At 46.1% G+C, this 21,320-nt stretch overlaps 1 protein-coding gene across 1 annotated transcript in view; it reads right to left on the bottom strand.

Annotated features, from left to right (window-relative positions):
* The window catches only part of fhod1 (formin homology 2 domain containing 1), a 46,955-nt gene extending 27,568 nt beyond the window's left edge, over positions 1 to 19,387 (bottom strand). The window contains 3 exon segments of the mRNA XM_084683107.1: positions 13,414 to 13,478; positions 17,468 to 17,574; positions 19,094 to 19,387. Of these exon segments, the coding sequence (XP_084539233.1) occupies positions 13,414 to 13,478; positions 17,468 to 17,574; positions 19,094 to 19,258 (337 nt within the window). The 5' untranslated portion in view covers positions 19,259 to 19,387.
* Between the last annotated feature and the right edge of the window lie 1,933 nt (positions 19,388 to 21,320).

Raw genomic sequence — 21,320 nt, 5'->3', positions numbered from 1 at the left:
CATAAGAAGGAAGGAAGTTAAGGAAGGAAGGAAGGAAGGAAGGAAGGAAGGAGGTGGTCAGTTGAGGCCGGACCAGAGAGGGCTAATCTCAGTGAAAGGGGTTCCTCGCTGGGAAGTACAACCTTGACTGCTCTACAGGACACCGCCGTGGACTAAACTGACGTTCTCCTGACTCGCTGTGTGTTACCAGTTCTCATGGGCGTTGATGGATCTGTCTATTCTGAGATATCCCTGAAAACAAACCTCCGGTCCTCCCGGTCAGGGTTCCACAGAGGCAGGACAGGGTGTTCCACAGAGGCAGGACAGGGTGTTGGACAGAGGCAGGACAGGGTGTTGCACAGAGGCAGGACAGGGTGTTCCACAGAGGCAGGACAGGGTGTTCCACAGAGGCAGGACAGGGTGTTGGACAGAGGCAGGACAGGGTGTTCCACAGAGGCAGGACAGGGTGTTGGACAGAGGCAGGACAGGGTGTTGCACAGAGGCAGGACAGGGTGTTCCACAGAGGCAGGACAGGGTGTTCCACAGAGGCAGGACAGGGTGTTGGACAGAGGCAGGACAGGGTGTTGGACAGAGGCAGGACAGGGTGTTCCACAGAGGCAGGACAGGGTGTTGGACAGAGGCAGGACAGGGTGTTGCACAGAGGCAGGACAGGGTGTTGGACAGAGGCAGGACAGGGTGTTGGACAGAGGCAGGACAGGATGTTCCACAGAGGCAGGACAGGATGTTCCACAGAGGCAGGACAGGGTGTTGGACAGAGGCAGGACAGGGTGTTCCACAGAGGCAGGACAGGGTGTTCCACAGAGGCAGGACAGGGTGTTGGACAGAGGCAGGACAGGGTGTTGGACAGAGGCAGGACAGGGTGTTGGACAGAGGCAGGACAGGGTGTTGCACAGAGGCAGGACAGGGTGTTCCACAGAGGCAGGACAGGGTGTTGGACAGAGGCAGGACAGGGTGTTGGACAGAGGCAGGACAGGGTGTTGCACAGAGGCAGGACAGGGTGTTCCACAGAGGCAGGACAGGGTGTTCCACAGAGGCAGGACAGGGTGTTCCACAGAGGCAGGACAGGGTGTTCCACAGAGGCAGGACAGGGTGTTCCACAGAGGCAGGACAGGGTGTTGCACAGAGGCAGGACAGGGTGTTCCACAGAGGCAGGACAGGGTGTTGGACAGAGGCAGGACAGGGTGTTCCACAGAGGCAGGACAGGGTGTTGGACAGAGGCAGGACAGGGTGTTCCACAGAGGCAGGACAGGGTGTTGGACAGAGGCAGGACAGGGTGTTGGACAGAGGCAGGACAGGGTGTTGCACAGAGGCAGGACAGGGTGTTGCACAGAGGCAGGACAGGGTGTTCCACAGAGGCAGGACAGGGTGTTCCACAGAGGCAGGACAGGGTGTTGGACAGAGGCAGGACAGGGTGTTCCACAGAGGCAGGACAGGGTGTTGGACAGAGGCAGGACAGGGTGTTCCACAGAGGCAGGACAGGGTGTTCCACAGAGGCAGGACAGGGTGTTCCACAGAGGCAGGACAGGGTGTTGCACAGAGGCAGGACAGGGTGTTGGACAGAGGCAGGACAGTGTGTTCCACAGAGGCAGGACAGGGTGTTGCACAGAGGCAGGACAGGGTGTTGCACAGAGGCAGGACAGGGTGTTGGACAGAGGCAGGACAGGGTGTTGCACCGAGGCAGGACAGGGTGTTGGACAGAGGCAGGACAGGGTGTTCCACAGAGGCAGGACAGTGTGTTCCACAGAAGCAGGACAGGGTGTTGGACAGAGGCAGGACAGGGTATTCCACAGAGGCAGGACAGGGTGTTGGACAGAGGCAGGACAGGGTGTTCCACAGAGGCAGGACAGGGTGTTGCACAGAAGCAGGACAGGGTGTTGGACAGACGGAAAGCCAACATGTACCTGAGCACGCAGGTGACATTTATGAGCCCACAACTGATTTCAAGTTTCTTCTTAAAGTTATTAAAAGATAAGATGCAGACCAAAGGGTCAATTGTATCCCAACCAAAAGAAAGTCAAACTCACACATGTTTACACTTAAGTTAGGCCGGGTGGCATGGAATGGGACACCAAGACAGTTTGTCAGATCAAGTATAGAGTCCTTTAGAGAATTTAAAGTCTTTTTGGTTTTCAGAAGGATAGAATTCCTTGCTGGTGATGAATGACTTGTCATTACTTCATCCAGCGTAAGAAACTAGGCAGGATTGAGAAGTGACCAATTTTGCCTTATTTGTTGTTCCCGTTGCTTTGACGACCAGCAGCTTGTCACTAGGATGAGATGTGTTTACTGCCTCTGTGTGCAGCAGTGTGTGTGTGTGTGTCTATGCTGAATGTGTGTGTGCATTAGTGCTGTGTGTGTCATTCAGGGTGTGTGTGTGTGTGTGTGTGCACGTGTGTTTGTATGTGTGTGTAACCATCATCACCAACGACCCCCTCCTTTAGGCAGAAGCTATATGTACCTCCATCAGGAAGGAAGGCAGGCCGGCTGTAAAGTGCTGCTATACGACAGGCGGTCTATACCACAAGGGGCTGCTCCCTGTAGATAACACACATAACCATCTCTCAGAGGAAGAGACTGATGTTAGGAAGCAGACAAATTAAAGGACTGCGGACACACAAACACACACAGGGTGGTTATCAGGAGGGCAACAGACAGGATGTGCCCAACCAAATAAACACACAATTAAAAACAAAAAAGAAGCCAGGACGAAAGACATTTAAAACTAATAAAACACCCTCCTTATTCCCACTTTTCACTACAACGACCCAGCACTGCCTGATGGGAGACTAAGTTTCACATCGCTGTAGAAGGTTGTTACTTCCTGACATTGGGTCATGTGACGCTCTGACCGCCAGTAGAGATTGGTTCCCAAGTCAGGGATTATAAATAAGAGTCTGACACATGGGACTGATTCCAACTATTTCTGGGGCATTTAATGATCCAGCTGCCCTCTCTACTTTTTCCTTTACGTATGTCGGCATGCTACCAGTCTCATATGCCCAGTATAATACTGACATCAATGAAAATACATGGCCTTTATTGGGAAAAACAGAGCTTGTCATTGAGGATTTTGTGAGAATGTGATACAAAGTTGTCGTGGACAATATGTTCTCACTTGCCAGGGATAATTGACTCTCAGCCAGAAGATGGGCCTGACAGCTAAACACAGCAAGACAGCATTGTTTAGAATATGAGAAGGAAACAGAGATTTAATAAAAACACACACACACATGCAAACATACAGCTATGTTGTTCTGGGAAACGATCAGCCAGAAGGAAGGGGTGCCGGTAAACTGAACTCGAGTTCAAACTTGATAAATTCTGTTTGTTCGGATTCCTATTGTGTAACTGAACTGGAGTCATGAGAGTTTCCACGGATTCGATTACAGCATGTTTACATTTGCAAATAGGCAATACAAGGATAAGTAGACCAATTTTAACACTCTTTAACACAGAAAAATTAATCCACAGTGATAGGGAACCATGAACGATAACAGAAGCTAAAGACCTTCACCTGCTTCCAAAATGTCTTAAGGGGATTTCCCCATGTGGGCGTGTTATAAACAACAGATTATAAAGTTCTGAAAGGCTAGCAATAAAAAAAAAGATGATTAATGAGTTTCTGTCAAAGCTTCCTCCTACAGTACCACACTACACCAAAAGAACAGGAGTTTTAACTATTTAACCAAACTACTCACTACCTGAATGCATTCATTTTGAGACACTTTAGACAAAGTAGACAAAGTAATGTGCCATGCTGAGCTGTTCACAAACGGTGTGTGTGTGTGTGTGTGTGTGTGTAAGTGTGTGTGCAAAGCTAATGACACTTTGAGGTTTAAAGTGCGATAGGGAAAAGGTTTCAAGTGCCTTTTCTTAGTCAAGCTGGCCATCAGTGCATTCCTGAAGTCAGACAGAATTAGCTTATTCAGGGTGATACGGTTTCTCTGCAGCTCCCAGAGAGAAGGAAAAAAGGAGGAAAACTAGACTTGATCGAGCACAGATAAACTGAACTATCAGGTTACAGTTCTCAGCTTTCATATTTCACATCTCAACGCTTGAAGCCCCACGGACAAGGAAGTGAAAGATTCTGAAAGTTAATGATAGCAGACTAAAAAAAGGAAAGTCATATTTTACTGAAGCAGCACACACAGTTAAACTCAGAAGTGGCATTCCTCAGCCTGAGGGAGATGTGGTCTGGCTCGACCACAGTGGTATTCGCCGTTCTCCAACGCTATCATTCAAGTGATCGACAAAGCGCCAGACTGAAGTAAAGCCCAGCCAAAGTTACATCTGTAATTGCCGGAAGTTACCGGGGCCCTTGCCTTGTACCTCAGAAACAACTACTTTGAACCCCTTGGCCCCAGTATCACATCAACAGACGAGATGTCAAATCATCAAAGGCCCCACAGGAGCCCCAGCTAACGAGAGCTAAATTACCTGAAGAAGAGGATTATCTGACTATGGCTTTATTACTTGACCTTAAACCTAGAACACTAACGTAGGCCGACATTGATCTCTGCTCTTTGCAAGTATGAACCTTTAAAACTGTGTAAGGTTACTGCTGAAGTAATAATATTGATTGACAAGGACCTGGCTAAATTGGGACAGAAAAGTGACATGTGACATGTATTGAACCACTAACATTTGAGGAACTCAGGGATTTTTTTTTAATGATGATTCTAGAACTCTTGATACTTTACTTTTAGTCATATAGCAGACGCTCTTATCCAGAGCGACTTACAGTAAGTACAGGGACATTCTCCCCGAAGCAAGTAGGGTGAAGTGCCTTGCACAAGGACAAGACGTTGTTTGGCACGGCCGAGATTCGAACCAACAACCTTCTGATTAATAGCCCGACTCCCTAACCGCTCAGCCATCTGATGGATACAACTTTTCTGTGCAGATATTAGATCCCTCACCTCCTTTGCTCACGGCTTATGTTTCCTGGCTTAGGCAGAGCTGTTTCTCAACCCTCCCAGATAGATCTGACCTCAAGTGTTTGTTGAACCTGGCGACCATCTTGGTAAGGACTAATTGGCAGGACTCTATCATGTGCACAGTCGTTGTTTCCTGAACCGGGAGGAAAGGAGGAGGGCTAAGAATAGAAGCCTGGTGCTGGATTCCATACAGGATATTGTCTTTGAAGCAGTGCAAACTGTTTGAGACACTGCAGTTTAAAAATCAATGAAGATCCGGCCTTATCCTCCTGATACAGGACAGTAAGCTGTCCTGGTGAAGAAGGGTCTGACAGGGCTGAGGGCTGTGTGTGTTAAATGTGCACTTTGCGTGTGTATATGTGTGCTTTGTGTGTGTGTAGGCGCTTTGTGTGTGTATGCACTTTGTTTGCATGTGTGTTTATTCGCAATGTGCGCATACACGTGTTCAAAACTAATAAAAAAGGTTGAAAAAAGGCAGACCAACCTCTCCATGGTAAAAAAAAAACGGCAGTTAAACAGCTACATTCCTGTGAACAGAGATCTCTGACCTGGACCAGGTCCTCCTGTATTTACTTCTACACAGGGAGTCCAGCATCCTCACAGGGAGCACCCAAATAAAACCAGACCAAAAGAGTCTGCAGACACCAAGGTCCAGACAGACACCCCGACCGGGTCAAATCAACCGGGACTGCCTTCCAGAATATTAGCAGTGACTGCTCTGACAGGTCAAAGGTCACACAAACCTCAGATCCCCCATGGTGGTCTAGTTTCAAGGTCGAGTCCCGTACACCACACCGCCAAACTCGGTGCAGCAATCTAAATCATTCCCAGAGTCCAAAAGGCCTGCAGGCTGTGTTCAGCTGTCAAGTGTGTCTGTAACGAGCTAGGAGTGTGTCTGTAACGAGCTAGGAGTGCGTCTGTAACGAGCTAGGAGTGTGTCTGTAACGAGCTAGGAGTGTTTGCTGGTCATCGTGTTTGCTGGTCATCGTGTGAGTGCTGGACATGGTTATGTACCTTCTGATCCACAGAAACCTCCCCAGGTTACACTGCAGGACCGAAAGGACTGCAGGAGACGCCCAAGGACCTGGATGGGACAACAGGCCCCAGATCCTGATAACCGCAGGGTTCTGACTAGTATCCAAAATGATTAGTCACTGAATAAAAATGTGCACATGGACAGCATGACTCCAAATCCCCCAACTGCCACAGCAGTCAGAAAGATCGTATATGTAAAAAAAAAAGGTCAAATGTACCAGGTTACAACAGGTCAGATATTACCTGCTTGCACTGCAACACTCTACTTTCACGCAAACAAGCCTGTAACTTTTCAACAAGCATGCAACTCTCAAACACCTGCAGCCAGACATATCATAAGAAACCGTGTTAATAAATAGGATCCAGCAGGCCAAAGCAAGCATCCATAGACGCAAGCTGAGACCAGAGACGTGAGGGCTGGGAGCTTAACTGTCTCATGAGGCCTGAATGGTGCATCTGGCATCGCTTTACGCAGCCTAAGCACAATTAACCCTGATACTGATCACCAACCAGCTACTGTGGACAATAGACCTGCATGTGAGAACCTGGTAACTGCCCTTAGCAACTGAGATTAGCGACTCAACCACTCCCTTAAATTCTTGGAATGCTATGAAGCAGTTTGTGGTTCATCTTAGAATTGTTCTTTTGGGAGTGGTTTGTGCCTTCTAACATCAGTAGCTGCACGGTGACAGTACAAGTACCATGTTTGGGTGACAGGAGAACAGGTAAACTTTGATTTGAGCCAAACCGTGGTCGCCATTAAAATTAGGTCAGATATCCTAAATATCTCCATCAGGTTCCTGGTGTTTCGGGTCATTTTTATGAGGCGCTAGTGTAGTTTCTGTTTAGCCCAGCCAAGGGCAGCAAGGGGCGACGAACAATTCTGTCACCGGTGGTCGACTTTTAAACTTGTGATAAGGTCTTATATAAATGTTGTTACTGACCTGCGCTCCAAGCACAGACCGGTGCACCATGTGTGGGCGTGCAAGGTCTGCCAGATGGAGAGAGAACCCTTCAGCTAAGTCAGTGATAGAAGACTATGTTCCACTGCGTGTCTCACCTGAGATGGGCTCACACGTCAGTTCAGTGGCAAGATATTATCTTATTCTCCGACATTACATAATAGTTATGTAATGCTTGGTTGGGTAGAGGACTTGTGTGGGTTATGTGGAGCAATTCATACAGTATTGTTTATACATTCATTCAGGTCATAATTTAATAATAAAAGGTTGTTCACAAGCATGTACAAGTAGTCTTGCTCTACTCTCATCATTTTGCCAGAATCTAAATGCTTAATGATGTCTGTCCTCGCATAATATGAGATTTCATAACAAAACAAAAAAAAAAATTATCACTGTGTATGACACACTTATCACTGTGTGTGATGCAAAATACATGACCTCAAAAAGTGAAAGACTGGGAATGGGGCCAGAGAATTGAACCAGGGGGATAGAGGATAGTCTGTGGTTGCAACCTAAAGGCCAGAGGTCTGGCAGTATAGCCTGCTAATCCAACAGAAGACACTGTGCGGTCCCTGACCGTCTGGATGGGTGGGGCTGGCACAGTGTGATGCCTGGGGATGAAGGAGATATTCAGGGCTGATTACTCACAGCGTGTGGACCTTGACCCAAAATGGCCACCAGCCAAAATCAGTTTCAGGAGGGGAAAGTTGCTGCACCGGGACAGCGACAGCTAGGGGGAAAACAGCTGGTCCAGGAGAGGATTGGGATTGTTAGAGAGGGGGACCACCAACCTGAGGCTTCTCCAGCAAGATAGATCGGGTGTTGCTGGGTGTGTGTGTGGAGGGTCAAATACCTGTGCTCTGACCACAGCTCTGCAGATAGCCTTTAGCAACTGGGTGTTGAACTCAGATGGACCTTGTCATGGCAGCAGATTAAAAGGAAATAGAGATGTGCGTGTGCGTGTGTGTTTGGGGGCATAACAGAGGGGTAGCCCTGGAGAAATGATTAAACTCACCCTTGTCCTCTACCAGGGCAGACATATTTAAGCCACCACTTCTCATTGGTCCCCAAGTGGGACAGAGAGGAAAAATAGATGGAGGAAGAAAGCGACCATTATGAATCTCTCAAGGGGGGAAAACTCAGAAGCGGAACTGTATTCACAACTCGTACAAAAATGAGTTGTAGGGGGAAAAAAAACTGCTTTGTAATTAAAAGCTGCTGATCCTCACGCTGTTGTGCCCTGTTGTACTTGTACGTCTATGGGCACTTTGTGTCCTCTTCTCCGCTAGCTGGGTGACTGGCTGGCACCGCTGTTATAAATAGCCTCCAACTGGGCTATAGGGCTGTATCCCTCCCCAGTCCCTATGGAGAAGAGCTAGCCAAACACACTGGGTACTGCAGAGCAGAGGGAGGATGTGGAGGGAGATGGGGCGTTAAAGAGATGAGGAGGAGCGAGAGGAAGGTGGAGAAAGAGTGAGATGGAGGGAAGGGGAGATGGAGTGAGTGTGAGAGAGAGAGTGTATGAGAGAAGGAGAGACGGAGACAGAGAGAAAGATAAAAGGAGGGGGCAGAGGGCATTGACCAGTCTCGCTTTCCCTCCCTCCCTCCCTCTCTCTCTCTCTACGGGGCCAAAGTAATTTAACCACAAGCCAGCACTAGGGGTTCACACATTAGCGTGGATATGGAGATCATTATAGCTAAACGACACACGACTGCCTCCTCTCAGTTCCCTCCCTGCTCGGTCTGGGCTTAGGCAGGCAGTTGGGCTAGGAACTCAGACTCGGTGGTCATAGCTAGTGCTAAACACTGGGAGGCTGGTGGGTGCTTCTTGTTGTTGTCACAAGCAGTAACTGGCTCTTGGGGTTTGGGTTCAGGGGGGTTTCTACTGGGGTACTGGGCCTGAATACTGGAGCATTGGGGTTGTGATGTGGCAGGTCCCAAACAAACCACCTCTACACTAACCGCTAAGCTGTGCTAACAGCACCTCATTCAAAGCCTTGGAGCACTAACACTAGCTAACCCCGCTTACTATAACTCAACCAGCAATGTGTGGTACGCGCTGGTACCACGCGGTGCTGAGGTGTGACAGAGTCAAGGCTGCATGCCTGCTTAATGACTGGACTTGCTCATCACTCTGGTGTCTTTTTCGACAGAAAGTGAGAGGGAGAGAGATTGATGGTCTGTAAAAACAGGGCTGCGTTGTGGAACTGAACAAACACTGGCTTGGGAGCTGATCAACCAGAACTGCCTGCTTCGCAGCACCTACAGCTAAAAAAAGATTGTTCTTTTTGCAATTAGTGTAGGCTAAAAATGTCTTGGATCAGATGTTAACACCCTAACAGCAAGCATGTTAAGTATGTGAACAGGAACTGTTTATCAACCTAACCTTGAAGACAACTTAACACAGTATGATAGAATTTCAAACAAAAAGATATGCGAGACAGTATTTAGGTAGACCAAACATCTTATTTATCAGTTTGGAACAATGCACTTCAAGGGAAGCAGTCTTCAGGGTTCTTCAGTTTTTGAAATGTAACCGTAGGGGTTGCCAACTGAGAGAAAGAGTCAACCAGGGGACCTCTGCCCTGGGGAGACATGAGACGACCCAGACCTGTTGAGTCTGCCATTTCCTGTTACTGCGTCTGAATTAGACTGATCCGTGTCAACACAAAGTCATCAGTGTGGACCCAGTTCTCATCCTTATATATAATTTAAAAAAAATACAACCCAGACAAGAATATTTCTATAAACCATCAAATACGTCAGTCGAAACATAACATTTTCACTGCATTGGCTCTTGAAGTTCATCGGCTCATCAAGTTCTCAACCCTAGATGGAGAATGAGAGATCCTCATAACCTGAGCAACTAAGGTGCAGCAAAATGGTACTGAACCTCCTGTCCAGGGTGTGGCCACTGAACAAACCAACTTTTTGTTCCTGTATCACAATAGGTTGCTTTGGCTACAACACCAGGCCAATGATACACGATACCCATGATGCAATTCTAAAATAATTTAGAACGCCACCTCTTGTCAGAGAAGTGAGAACGAGGACAGAAAGCAATTATCGGTTCCCCTGTGGCCCATTTTGTTGTCTATGTGCTAACGAGAGTAATCAACCTCCAGCAAAGCTCCAAGGCCAGTCATGTGAAAGCCCTTGCTAGTGGATCTATGGAAACTGTGTTGGACAGCATGGGTGTGAAAGGCCCTCAGGTCAAGCATGTCAGACCGCACACGTCTACAGAACATACAAGCACACAGAGGAAAAATGCAAGAAACAGACACACGGACGAACGCAAGCAGAGAAACACGCATGCATGTTACACAGCCTTTCCATGCTTCCAATGGCAACAAAAAAACAGGAATTTCTCAGTGAGTCATAGTTTGAAATTAGTCACTACAGGATGTAATTTCACACACGCAGTGTGAACATGTATTGTGCAAATCATTTATTTTTTATAAAGCCCAGAGAGCATCTTAGGACAAACGGACACATTCCTGTAAGTCCTGACAAAGCAGTTATTCCCCCTAAAAAACACTCACGCAACAACAGGAAGTCAATCACGCAACAACAGGAAGAAACGTCAGGGAGTAGACGTAGTTCAGCCGATTCCAGGCAATGTGGTCGTGGTGGTGTTAGTGTGTGTGTGTGTGTGTGTGTAGGGGGATGCATCCTGAAGGAACAACAGCTAGAGCTCAAGAGGAAGGACACAATTCTACAGCACTCGTAGTCCGTCCCTGCATCTGAAATGTCTCACTTGCCTGTCGATTTGGAACAGACACGACTTATCTGTCATGCCGATCAGCGTGGCTAGACAGGCTTGGCACGTATTTACTACCCCATGTCCAAGGAGCTCTCTGTACACACATGCTCCCACCTCTTGTGAAGGACTATTCATTGCGAGGGACTGCCGGAACACACACACACACACAGAGTGTGTGGCACCCTTAGTGGTTTTTCCCCATTGTGTGATCCACTGACAGAATTGTAACAGTGGGCAGTAACAAATTAATACAGCCATCTTTTTTTTGTGACAGACTTCGATCATTGATGGTATTGATGAAAGGTTCAAAGGCAGCAGCTAAGGGGGAGGCACTTGAACACTGAGCCAGCTGGCACAAGATTCCACAGTCCACAGACTCCACAGCATTATTCCTTCTCATTTGGACGGTTCTCCCTTCAGGTAAAACAGAAAGCGAGAAGGGTGTGTGTTGAGGAAAAAGCCACTGTTGCTGTCGGGCAATGGAGGGGAAACCCTCTTCAGGTTGTAAGTATACAGCCAGAAAGGGAAACCAGGATAAGTGACTCATTTGAGGAGAACTCCTTATGAAAAGCACCCAGAGAACACTTTCAAGAGCCATAAACATTTCACTCCCCCATTGCCTGTGAGGAAACTAGTGGGATGGGATTAAGAAAACATCCATCAGCTTGACTAAACAGACCGAAAATGTAGCTGTGCAGTTAACTTGCAAAGCTACACCTCAACAGATAGATATGCCCCTGGTAAACAAGCAACACGTGGTAAAAGCTCAAAACAACCAGTTGATTTCTCAGCCCTCGCAGTTTGAGAAGTGGGTGAAGCAGCTGTTGCTTTAGGTTTTACAGATCATTGAGGGTTGAATAGCTCAATGGTAGAATATTTGACAGCAAATCCAGAAACGACAGGTTTAAAAGCATGTTGTTATTATTATGACTGTGTTCAAATGGTTTGGGAGCTACAGTATTAATGTTGCAGGCAGCTGAGTGCTAAGTCCCCCTAACCTCCTGCTATGTGCTAATGCGAGATGAACACATACGTTGCTGGAATTGTTTACCAGGAAAAGTTGTTGAGGCTAAAAGAGGAGCATAGGAACCTGTTAGTCAAGCCCAAATACCTTTTGTCTCCCCGTCATGCAGAAAGAAAACCCCCCAGCAAAGTCTGGCTAAACTAGCGGATTTGAACCACTGCAGAGCATCAACTTTGCAATTGTAAACATATAGCCTGAGACAGGAGAAGGAATTGTGCCCGTTTGTAATCAGCTACGATGGCCAGCTACTTACTTTGGTGGCGTGTCCATGTTTTGCAGCGTTGTGTTCATGTGTTTATGTACGAGGAAAGGGCTAAATGTCTTTTGTTCTTTGCATAACTCAACAATTCAGAGTGTAAAAATAGTTTTTTTCCAGCTAACCAGGAACAGACAGACATTACAGGCATTCCCCAAAACATCTTCTTCACCTCAATAACAGCAACCAAACTGACCTCAGTGACGTCTTGTTCTCATCAAGACTTGTCAGAGCTGAGGATAAAATGTAGTCACACTTGAACCCATGTTTAACGTACTACCAGACTAGTCAAATGCAGCACAGTCAACCATTCATGGAGCAACCTGGGAAGGTTACTTAATTCCTTGGAACCCTGGAAGGTTGGTTCAGTCAGTAGAGTTACAAGTCTGGGCCCGTCAAAACCAACACTGCTACAGCCAGGTAACGGTAACACCACATGAAAGCCAGATATGGACAATTACAAAGAAAATTCACTATTTCCTGAGATGAGTGTGTTCTACAGTAGGGGTGGTTATCCCGTTGTGTCAACACTTGTCTTTTTCGTGCTGCTAGTCATGGGACTAAACACAGTTGCATAGTAGAAAATGTAAGTTAACCGGCTGCATTAAAGAGAAACACACATATTTAATATGTTAGGCTATAAAACACAGGACAAAAAGTATCAACGCTACCCTATTGCCAGAATTATGTAACATCGTAATTGTGATGACATCATTGTTGCGCTGTCTGTCTATTCCTAGTAATCAGAAGGTTGCAAGTTCGATTCCCAGCCGTGCAGAATGACGTTGTGTCCTTGGGCAAGGCACTTTACCCTACTTGGGGGAAGGTCCCTGTACTAATCATAAGTCGCTCTGGATAAGAGCGTCTGCTAAATTACTTAATGTAAATCTATGGTGATGTACTGTACTTACTACAGCGTATGCCCCAGCTGTACGTTGCTTTCGACACATCAGCTAAAAGTGCTAAATCTCAAGTGTGCAACAACATGGGCTGTTGAAGTCTGGTAAAAATACTGATGCATCCCATCACAATGGTAAGGACGTTACTTAGGATTCAAAAGAAATAACAGGGGGATAAGAACCATCTAGGCATCCCTTGGACGGTGGAGAATTTTCCCCTCGCTACCCGCCACGAGCTAGGAAAGAACGACTGTCTGGGGCCGATAATGGAAAGAGGACTTGAGATCTTTTTTTGGGTGGTGGGGTGGGGGGGAGGGTGGGGGGGGTTAAGACGGTGTCAGAGCTTCCCTGACGAATGGAGAGCTCAAGCTCCTTAGACAGGCCACTAGGAGCCATTGGAAGCCACCGCTACCGAAGGCCAAGACGGAAGACTGGAAACAGAGCTTGCTTGCTACTTTCCCCTGAGTCATCACTGCTGCTGCAGGGACAGGATGGAGGGATGGAGAGGGAGGGGAAGGCAGGGTAGGCGGTACTTACCCAGGATGGAGTGGACTCGGACGGAGAGCTGGGTACGAAGAATCAGGATAGGCTTCTTTCCTTTTCTGCGGAGAAGAGGATGAGAAGACAGTTTAGAGTTAAAAAGGAGACACAACCTGATTTAAGAACCACTCAACATTCTAAGATAAACACAGACTTCTTAAATTGAGAAGTGTAGCACTATATTTCCTCAAACATTAGCTTAAAAAAAAAAAAACATGCTTCAAACAAATTTCAGTTGGACTTTCTTCATCGTCCGGCCCTTCCACAATGGGAACAAGTGGAGAGCAGTGAAATGAGGCGGTTTTGATGTGTAGCGTCTGAACGCTAACACAGCTGGCTGGGGAGACACTGGATCTCCAACTCCCTGACTCCCACATGCTGCCATCCCATAAACAAGCTCTGGTGTGACGGCCATGGCCCGACCAGCAGGGATTTGTACTATGGAAAGTTCTAGAGCCCACAAAGAGGTATGGAAAGTATCTGTCCCTGACTGAGAGAGTGTGTGTGTAGGTCTGAAATAAAGGATTTAGGTTCTCGGCAACTGACACATACTGTGAACACATGCAGTAGCTGCACATACACTCTTACTAACGATAAACACGCCCACATTTTCCAGGCCACGTCTAGTGACACATTTCCTCTTTGTATTTCACCCCAGCACAGTCTTACTTTCTCCAACCCAAGTTACCAGTGTTTCAGCAGTGACCAACCGCCCCAGACACACATAAACACACACACACACAGCCACACACAAAGTTACAAGACCCGCTGCCAATTTTCCTCTGATCACCATGTTCGTAAAGGCAGCAGCCACCCCGGTCTTGCAGGAACTGCAGGGGATTCTCTGAGGTAACTTTTCTAATGGGAGGGAAGCTGGATCCAAAGCAAACACGCTGAGGACTCCAACAGCCAGAAGTGTTTTTCTTTCACGGTCACGTTTTCTCCTGAATAGTTACATCATTTTGCTAGTGTTGTTATTCCTTTTACGTGTGTGTGTGTGTGGGGGGGGGGGGTTTCACATTCATTTGTACCTGTAAGATAGGGTATTTGACATGACCACGGTCACAAATCCATGTTCATCACTGAATGGAGATACATTCTGATAGCCATGAGGTGACAGACTGAGAAGCGAGAGGTCGATAGGAAAGGTTCAGAGTCAGTCTCCCAGGGAAACGTCACCCATTCAGAACAGGATGTGCCTTTGTCACAAGGGACAACATACAGGCTGTACAAGAACAGCCAGCATAGAAAGGGGGGGGGGGGGGGGTCAAGGATTCGAATAATATTCCAGCGCATTCCGCCATCGTAAATATTTTCATTGTTTGACAAGTCGCTGAATAGAGGCCAAAGATATGAACCAGAAGTCATTGGAATATGCAACAATGACTGTCTGTTTCAGTGTAAACCTACAGTTGGGCTCATATGCATATCTAATAGCGAGAAACTGGAGTGAATGGGTATTGACCCCAATTCACTCCAGACTACAAATAGAGTCAGAGAGTGTATCAAATGGTTATAAGGATTGGCAATTGGGTAATATGATTTAAACTGTAAGATTCACGAAACTTTAAAGCCACAAAAATTAAGCCACTATTTAGCCTCCATGGTCGTTTGTCCTAAGACAAAGGATTATATGCCATGACAAGCTGTATCAGGTGTGTGTGTGGGCATACTCCTGTTACTTGGACTTTGTAAATGATTCAGGATCATGGATAGGGTTTATAACTCTGTTAAGCAGAGGAACAACACGTCTCCAGGCAATATGACATACAGTACTAGAGATCAACAGAAACATTTGATAAACTTAGAGTTGAACTTATCACACTAGAACTTAATCCATAATAACTACTTGGAACGATTGTCTATTGGTTAATATGATTTCAACTTTAAGATTTGTGGGACTCTTCCAATACCTCACGTGTTTAACCCACTTCATTCTTCAACACTTTCAAATCCCATTTGAAAGAAAATAAAATACAATTCAAAATACTATTCCACCACGCCAGTCTGTACCCACCTGCAATCAGACTCCCAAGACCTAACAATACTAAAACACTACTGCAGTAGCGGTAATTAAAACTGAATCTACGGTTAGGTACTGTGTAGTCGTATAGTCCTTATGTTTCCTGGTCTCCTTCTTGACTCATTTCTCTACAGAGTCATCCGAGTTTCCTGCTCCAGACAAAGCATTAATTGTCTGGTAAAATTATTTGTCACGCTTCCCCCCAGACACTATTTTCAAACAAGGAATTCAAACGGGTCGGATGATGTCATTATGAATATTTTTTTTCTGTCAGCACTTGTCCATTATAAGAGATTAAAAGATAAGTGGGTTGGGTTGCGTTTAAAGGGGTCATGCGACAGTGCAAATGCACCTGTGCGTATGTGTATTGACTGTCTGTGTGTATTGTGTGAGTGAGTGAATGTGTGTGTGTGTGTGTGAGCAGCACTCTTACTGTATTCGAGAAGACACCCCTTCTTTGCTCCTCTGCTCTGACGGAGGTGTGTGCACCTGTGTGTGTGTGTATTAAGCGTCTGTGTGTAAGGTAAGTGCCAACCTGTCAAGTATGTGTGTGAACGAGTGCGTGCGTGTGTGAATGTGTGTGTGTGTGTGTGAGCAGCACTCTACTGTATTCAAAGTCCCGACCCCACTCCTCAGCTCTGACAGAGGGGTTTCATGAGAGTGAAGAGGACAGCTTCACATCAACATGCTCACAGGTTGGCCTGATTGGACACAGGCCACAGAGAGTCCAGTCCCCCATACACTATCTCTCCCCTCAGTCATCACAGCTCTGTGCCATATTCTGCGGGTCTCTACGGAGACAGCAACTGGAGGAGCTGGGAGTGACAGAGAGGTGTAGAAATGGTCCGCCGTCTGTTAGGTAATGTTTTATACCAAGAGACAACACACAACTTGCGTCTCTGTGATTCTGAAAAGTTGTTTGTCTGAATCTACCGTCCGGGGTTTCAACAACTGCAGATCAAAGGATTTTTCCACAAAGAAAAATTAAAATTTCCATTATTTTTTGGGCCCTTTAAATCACCACTTCAAAATTTCCAGAGTTTTCCACGGCTTTGGGGACCCTGACAGTAAGTTGTTTCAGATCACAGTGATCAAGCAGTGGCCTAGTCCTATAACCCCCACTGTCTGCTGTGCTGGTGCAGAAATAAAACACTGTCTCTATCCTGAGTCAACCCTGGGTTTTTACTGTCATCGCCCTGTCTTACCCACTGATCCCTCCCTCCCTCCCTTTCTCCCTCCCTCCCTCCCTTTCTCCCTCCCTCCCTCCCTTTCTCCCTCCCCTCCCTTTCTCCCTCTTTCCCCTCACTTTCACCCTCTACTCCCTCTCATTCTCTAGTAATCTGAAGGTTGCCAGATCGATTCCCGGCCGTGCCAAATGATGATGATGTGTCCTTGGGCAAGGCACTTCACCCTACTTGCCTCAGGGGAAATGTCCCTGTACTTACTGTAAGTCGCTCTGGATAAGAGCGTCTGCTAAGTGACTAAAACGTAAAACGTAAAACATACGTACAGGGGACTCTGACTCACCTTGTACAGACACACCAGTCCTGTCTAAGCCCTCTCCTTATGACATACCACACACTAAGACACACTCATAGCCTGCCACAATGACTCGCCTTGTGTCTGTGGGATATGCTTTTATGCATAAATATCCATCCAGTACAGTGACTGGCTTAAATAAGTCATCTCAGAGTTGTTTGAGAGTCAAACGCTTCTCAACCAGAACAAATCGTGCCACCAAACAGCGCAAAAGAGAGTGTTTCCTAAGATAAAACAAATTGGTTTGGAGTGATCCACCGAGGAGTCTGTGTGTGTATAAAAAGGGAATCAGAAGAAACAGGGGGAGAGACAGATCAAATGTATTTGTATAGCCCTTTTTACACGCAAGCATGTCACAGAGGGCTTCACATACGCCCATAGAACTGCCCCTAAACCCTCAAGGGGAGAGACAGGAGGAAGGACAGGAGGAGAGACAGGAGGAGAGACAGGAGGAGAGACAGGAGGAGAGACAGAGGTAGCCGTCCTTACGCAGAGTCTTCGTACAGCTGCTCCAGCTCATCTCGCTGCTCCGCCAGGGACATCTCCAGGTCCAGGTAGTTCCCATTGGTGGCCAGCTGTAGGGCACACTCTTCCAACTAGGAGGGCGAGAGGGAGGAGAGGGGTGGGGGTAAGGGGGGTGGGCGAGAGGGGGGAGAGGGGTGGGGGTAAGGAGGGAGGGCGAGAGGGGGGAGAGGGGTGGGGGTAAGGAGGGAGGGGGAGAGGGTAAGGGGGGAGAGGGGCAAACAGTCATACAAGTGAACATACATTCACACACTTTCCCTGTCTCACACACACACACGAAGATCCAATTCTCTCGTCTTTTTTATCCTGGCATACTTCACGACTGCAATCACACCCCTCTGATCAATCTTTAAAGTGACCGATGATGAGAGAGGCTGCATGCTTTCTCTAAACATGGCAGGATATCTCCCTTGGTCTGCGAGATGCTGTCATCCTTCACATTTAGAAGGACTTTGAGCTTGTTGTGAGGTTAGAATATGTACTCTCTATTTATAGCATTTCAGTCATCATCTTGGTAACTCTGGCATGGCCGCATAGTCTTGTTGTTCTAGCACAGTGAGTCAGAAAAGGGCATTTCTGTGGCATACCTCATGCGCACAGTTCACTGATATTATGTTTACTTATAATGAGTGATAGAAGCCACACAACAATCATTAAATACCAACCAGTCCAGGAACCTTACGCAACGGCATGAGCAATCAAATAACAATTACAACTACGCACTCGTAACAATCGACGTGCCTAAGAGTTATACGGGACTAGGTAAGAATCACATTTGAGAGGAACAGAAGGTAAATTTTTATTAATGGTCGGGACAAGATATCCTACCACAGTCTACAGGAGTTTCCTATCCCAGAATACAAAGTCAAGGAAGCCATTTCACTGAGCTTATCTCGTGTTTACAGATCCCACCCTTTCCTTGAGCATCAACTCAATTTAGCCCTAAACTGGCAACCGCAGATGGAGGGGGGGGGGGTGTACATTTGCCAGATACCCCCTTTTCTTATGAAAGACAGACACCTAAACCTAGGAAAACATTTGACGGGCCAAATTGTTTGAATAAATGTTGCCAATGCGGTGTGCAAACTGTCATGCCCGTCCTTCTGATATCCCCAGAACAGCGCAAGTCTCGCCTCTGGTTCATGTTTGAGATCAGAGACTGGATTGGCGACGGAATGCGTTTTGGTGGAACAAAGTTTCAGGATCAGTCAGAGAGGGATTGGGGGGGGGGTTTGAAACTATTTGAACACAGATAGCGTACTTCTCCACAATACAACATGGAAAGGTACAGCGTGCAATGAACTTGCATGTGTGCATAGCAGCCTGCATGTCAAATGCATTGTGTGCGGGTCCATTGCACATTTAGTTTTTATTTGTAATTTTAAGTATTCACATGTACAACAAGTCGTTTGCAGTGGGGAAATGTAATGTATAATGGATTTCAAAAGCTTACAGAAGCAATTGGATTCAGGTATTCAAGTAAGCAATGACTGGCATAGCATAGTTGGTCACACCTGTTGACTTTCTTGCGTTGACAAAACAGTTCTGCACACTTCTGAACTCGTTTCTTTGTAAAAGTGTCAACAGACGTACCTTCAACGGTGCCTCTAGAAGTTTGTGAATTCCGGCAATTTGTTCACTCAATGCAAGGTTTTCATCGATATTGTACGGTGGCGGTCGTCTCGGCTCTGGGAAATTGGTGCAAACGAATGGGTCCGAATCCTCCAGGTATTGGACTCGGCATGTGATAGTAGCCATGGCTCAATCTTGTCTTTACCTTGTTTGTAGCTGTTAAAATATTATTGTTCTATGTGTCCATTGAAACGAGAAATAAAAGGAGACCCGCTCAGTTGAACAGATGCAATTGTTGCTGGAGGAAAAGATCGCTCGAGCGGACTAGGCTACCCGAGGGAGTCGTGACGTCATATGAGTCATGCGAATGAAAATAGAGCTTTCCTTGGCCACACTGCCCAGCTGACACACACACACCCCTTCCTACAACACCGCTGTCGAGCCTACATATTCCAAAATATATATATAATAATGTAAAATGTATAATGTAAAGTTGGATCCATTGCGGGTTAAATAATCAGTAGCCTAACATCACACGCGGGAATAATTGGCGTTAAGACGTCTATAGACTTGTTGATGGTTAATTAGCAAAGGTTGTCTTAGTGTCTTCCACTTTCTTTCCATACGCTGTATGAATTTAGCTCCATATTATGGCAAAGGGCTCACACCGACTTTAATTACTTAATTACAATCTGCACAATGACACCTTGCCACATTGCAATTTGCACTATTTGTATATTTTGTACTTTGTATTTGTTGTACTATTTGTATTTTTTTAAAATATATATTGTAAATTATGGCTACTTTATATTTTATATTTGATAAATCTAAATCCCCTTAGGCTAGTATTAGCTAGACTTTGTACCTTTTGTATAGTTAGACCACATATTTAAGTTTTAAGATTCCTATGTTTAATGTATGCATCTTCCTGCCAAAGTAAATTCCTTGTTTGTGCAAAAGTTCATGGCGATTAAAACCCTTTATATGATTCTGATTCTTGTTATTACAAATTTAATGTCTATCGAGTGCTGCAGTCAACGTTTTGTGAATGAGCTCTCTCTTGTGGTATAATGACGCTAATACAAGCAGGGGCGCTCCATGTCACCACTGTCAAACGTATAGATTGATGGCAAACAATACATTGTACTACATTTTTACGAAGTATGTAACACAACACACACGAAGTTGTTATGTTAAATGTCAATCCATCAATAATATGCATCACTGTTAGTTTAGACAATTATTAGCAACGGAAGACGTGTTTTTGTGTGCGTTTACTGTACCCCCCCCCCCCCCCCCCTCACCAGGGCAGATGGTTTGGCCCAGCTAGGATTGCGGGGCCACAGGGTATTCATTCACATTTATGGATTCAGCAGAAGCTTTTATCCAAAGCGACTTCCAAGATAGAGTATTACAAAAGTGCATAGGTCACTGATCATAACAAGACAGCCCCAAACATTGCGGGTAGCCAAACACGAAGCATACATTATGAAACCAAATAAGTCCCAAAGAGGAGAACAATAAGAGCATGTAGTCAGACAAGTTACAATTAAACAGCAAGAACTTCATAAGTGCAAGAGTGTACCTGTGGAAAAAGCAAGCAACAAATATAGCTGCAAGCAGCAATGGTGGATTCCTCCAAACATTGCGAACCATTGAAAAGTTTATATTCTTCAAAAATTGTCACTGTATAGAAACATCCATGCTGCAGGCTTACCAATGAGATACCAAATTTGAAATGCATACCACGAGTTCACCTTGGGCCATTGCTTCAAGCCAAGGAATGAGCCCACAAGCTCCTAAAATGTTGTGTGTACGTCTCGTCAAGCTCGCACGTGTCTAGGGAATGGCCACTTTTCATCATAGAGTCAACTTTGTCTCAGATTTGTGTACTAAACATTCTCAAGAGTGACACCCCCCCCCCCCAAAAAAAAGATTATAATGTGTGACCCCACCGTAACTGCTTCTCAAAGGAGTTGAAACTTCACATGATGGTTTGGGGTTGTTATATCATCTCTTCCCACTAATCTGGAACCATATTTTCTGATTTGGAGCCATCACAGAGCCAGTACCAGAGAGGTCACCATTTCTGATGGCCGTCAGAATGTGTGACCCAAAAAATAAACCCTCCAAAAAATATGTGACCCCGTCGTAACTGCTTCCCAAAGGAGTTAAATCTTCAAACGATGGTTTGGGGTAGTTATATCATCCCTTCACACTAATCTGGAACCATATTTTCTGATTTGGA

The sequence above is a fragment of the Hypomesus nipponensis genome, chromosome 19 (genome assembly GCF_054491055.1).
Source record: "Hypomesus nipponensis isolate SF chromosome 19, ASM5449105v1, whole genome shotgun sequence".
Classification (NCBI taxonomy): Eukaryota; Metazoa; Chordata; class Actinopteri; order Osmeriformes; family Osmeridae; genus Hypomesus; species Hypomesus nipponensis.
This window is presented reverse-complemented; position numbering and strand designations above follow the sequence as displayed.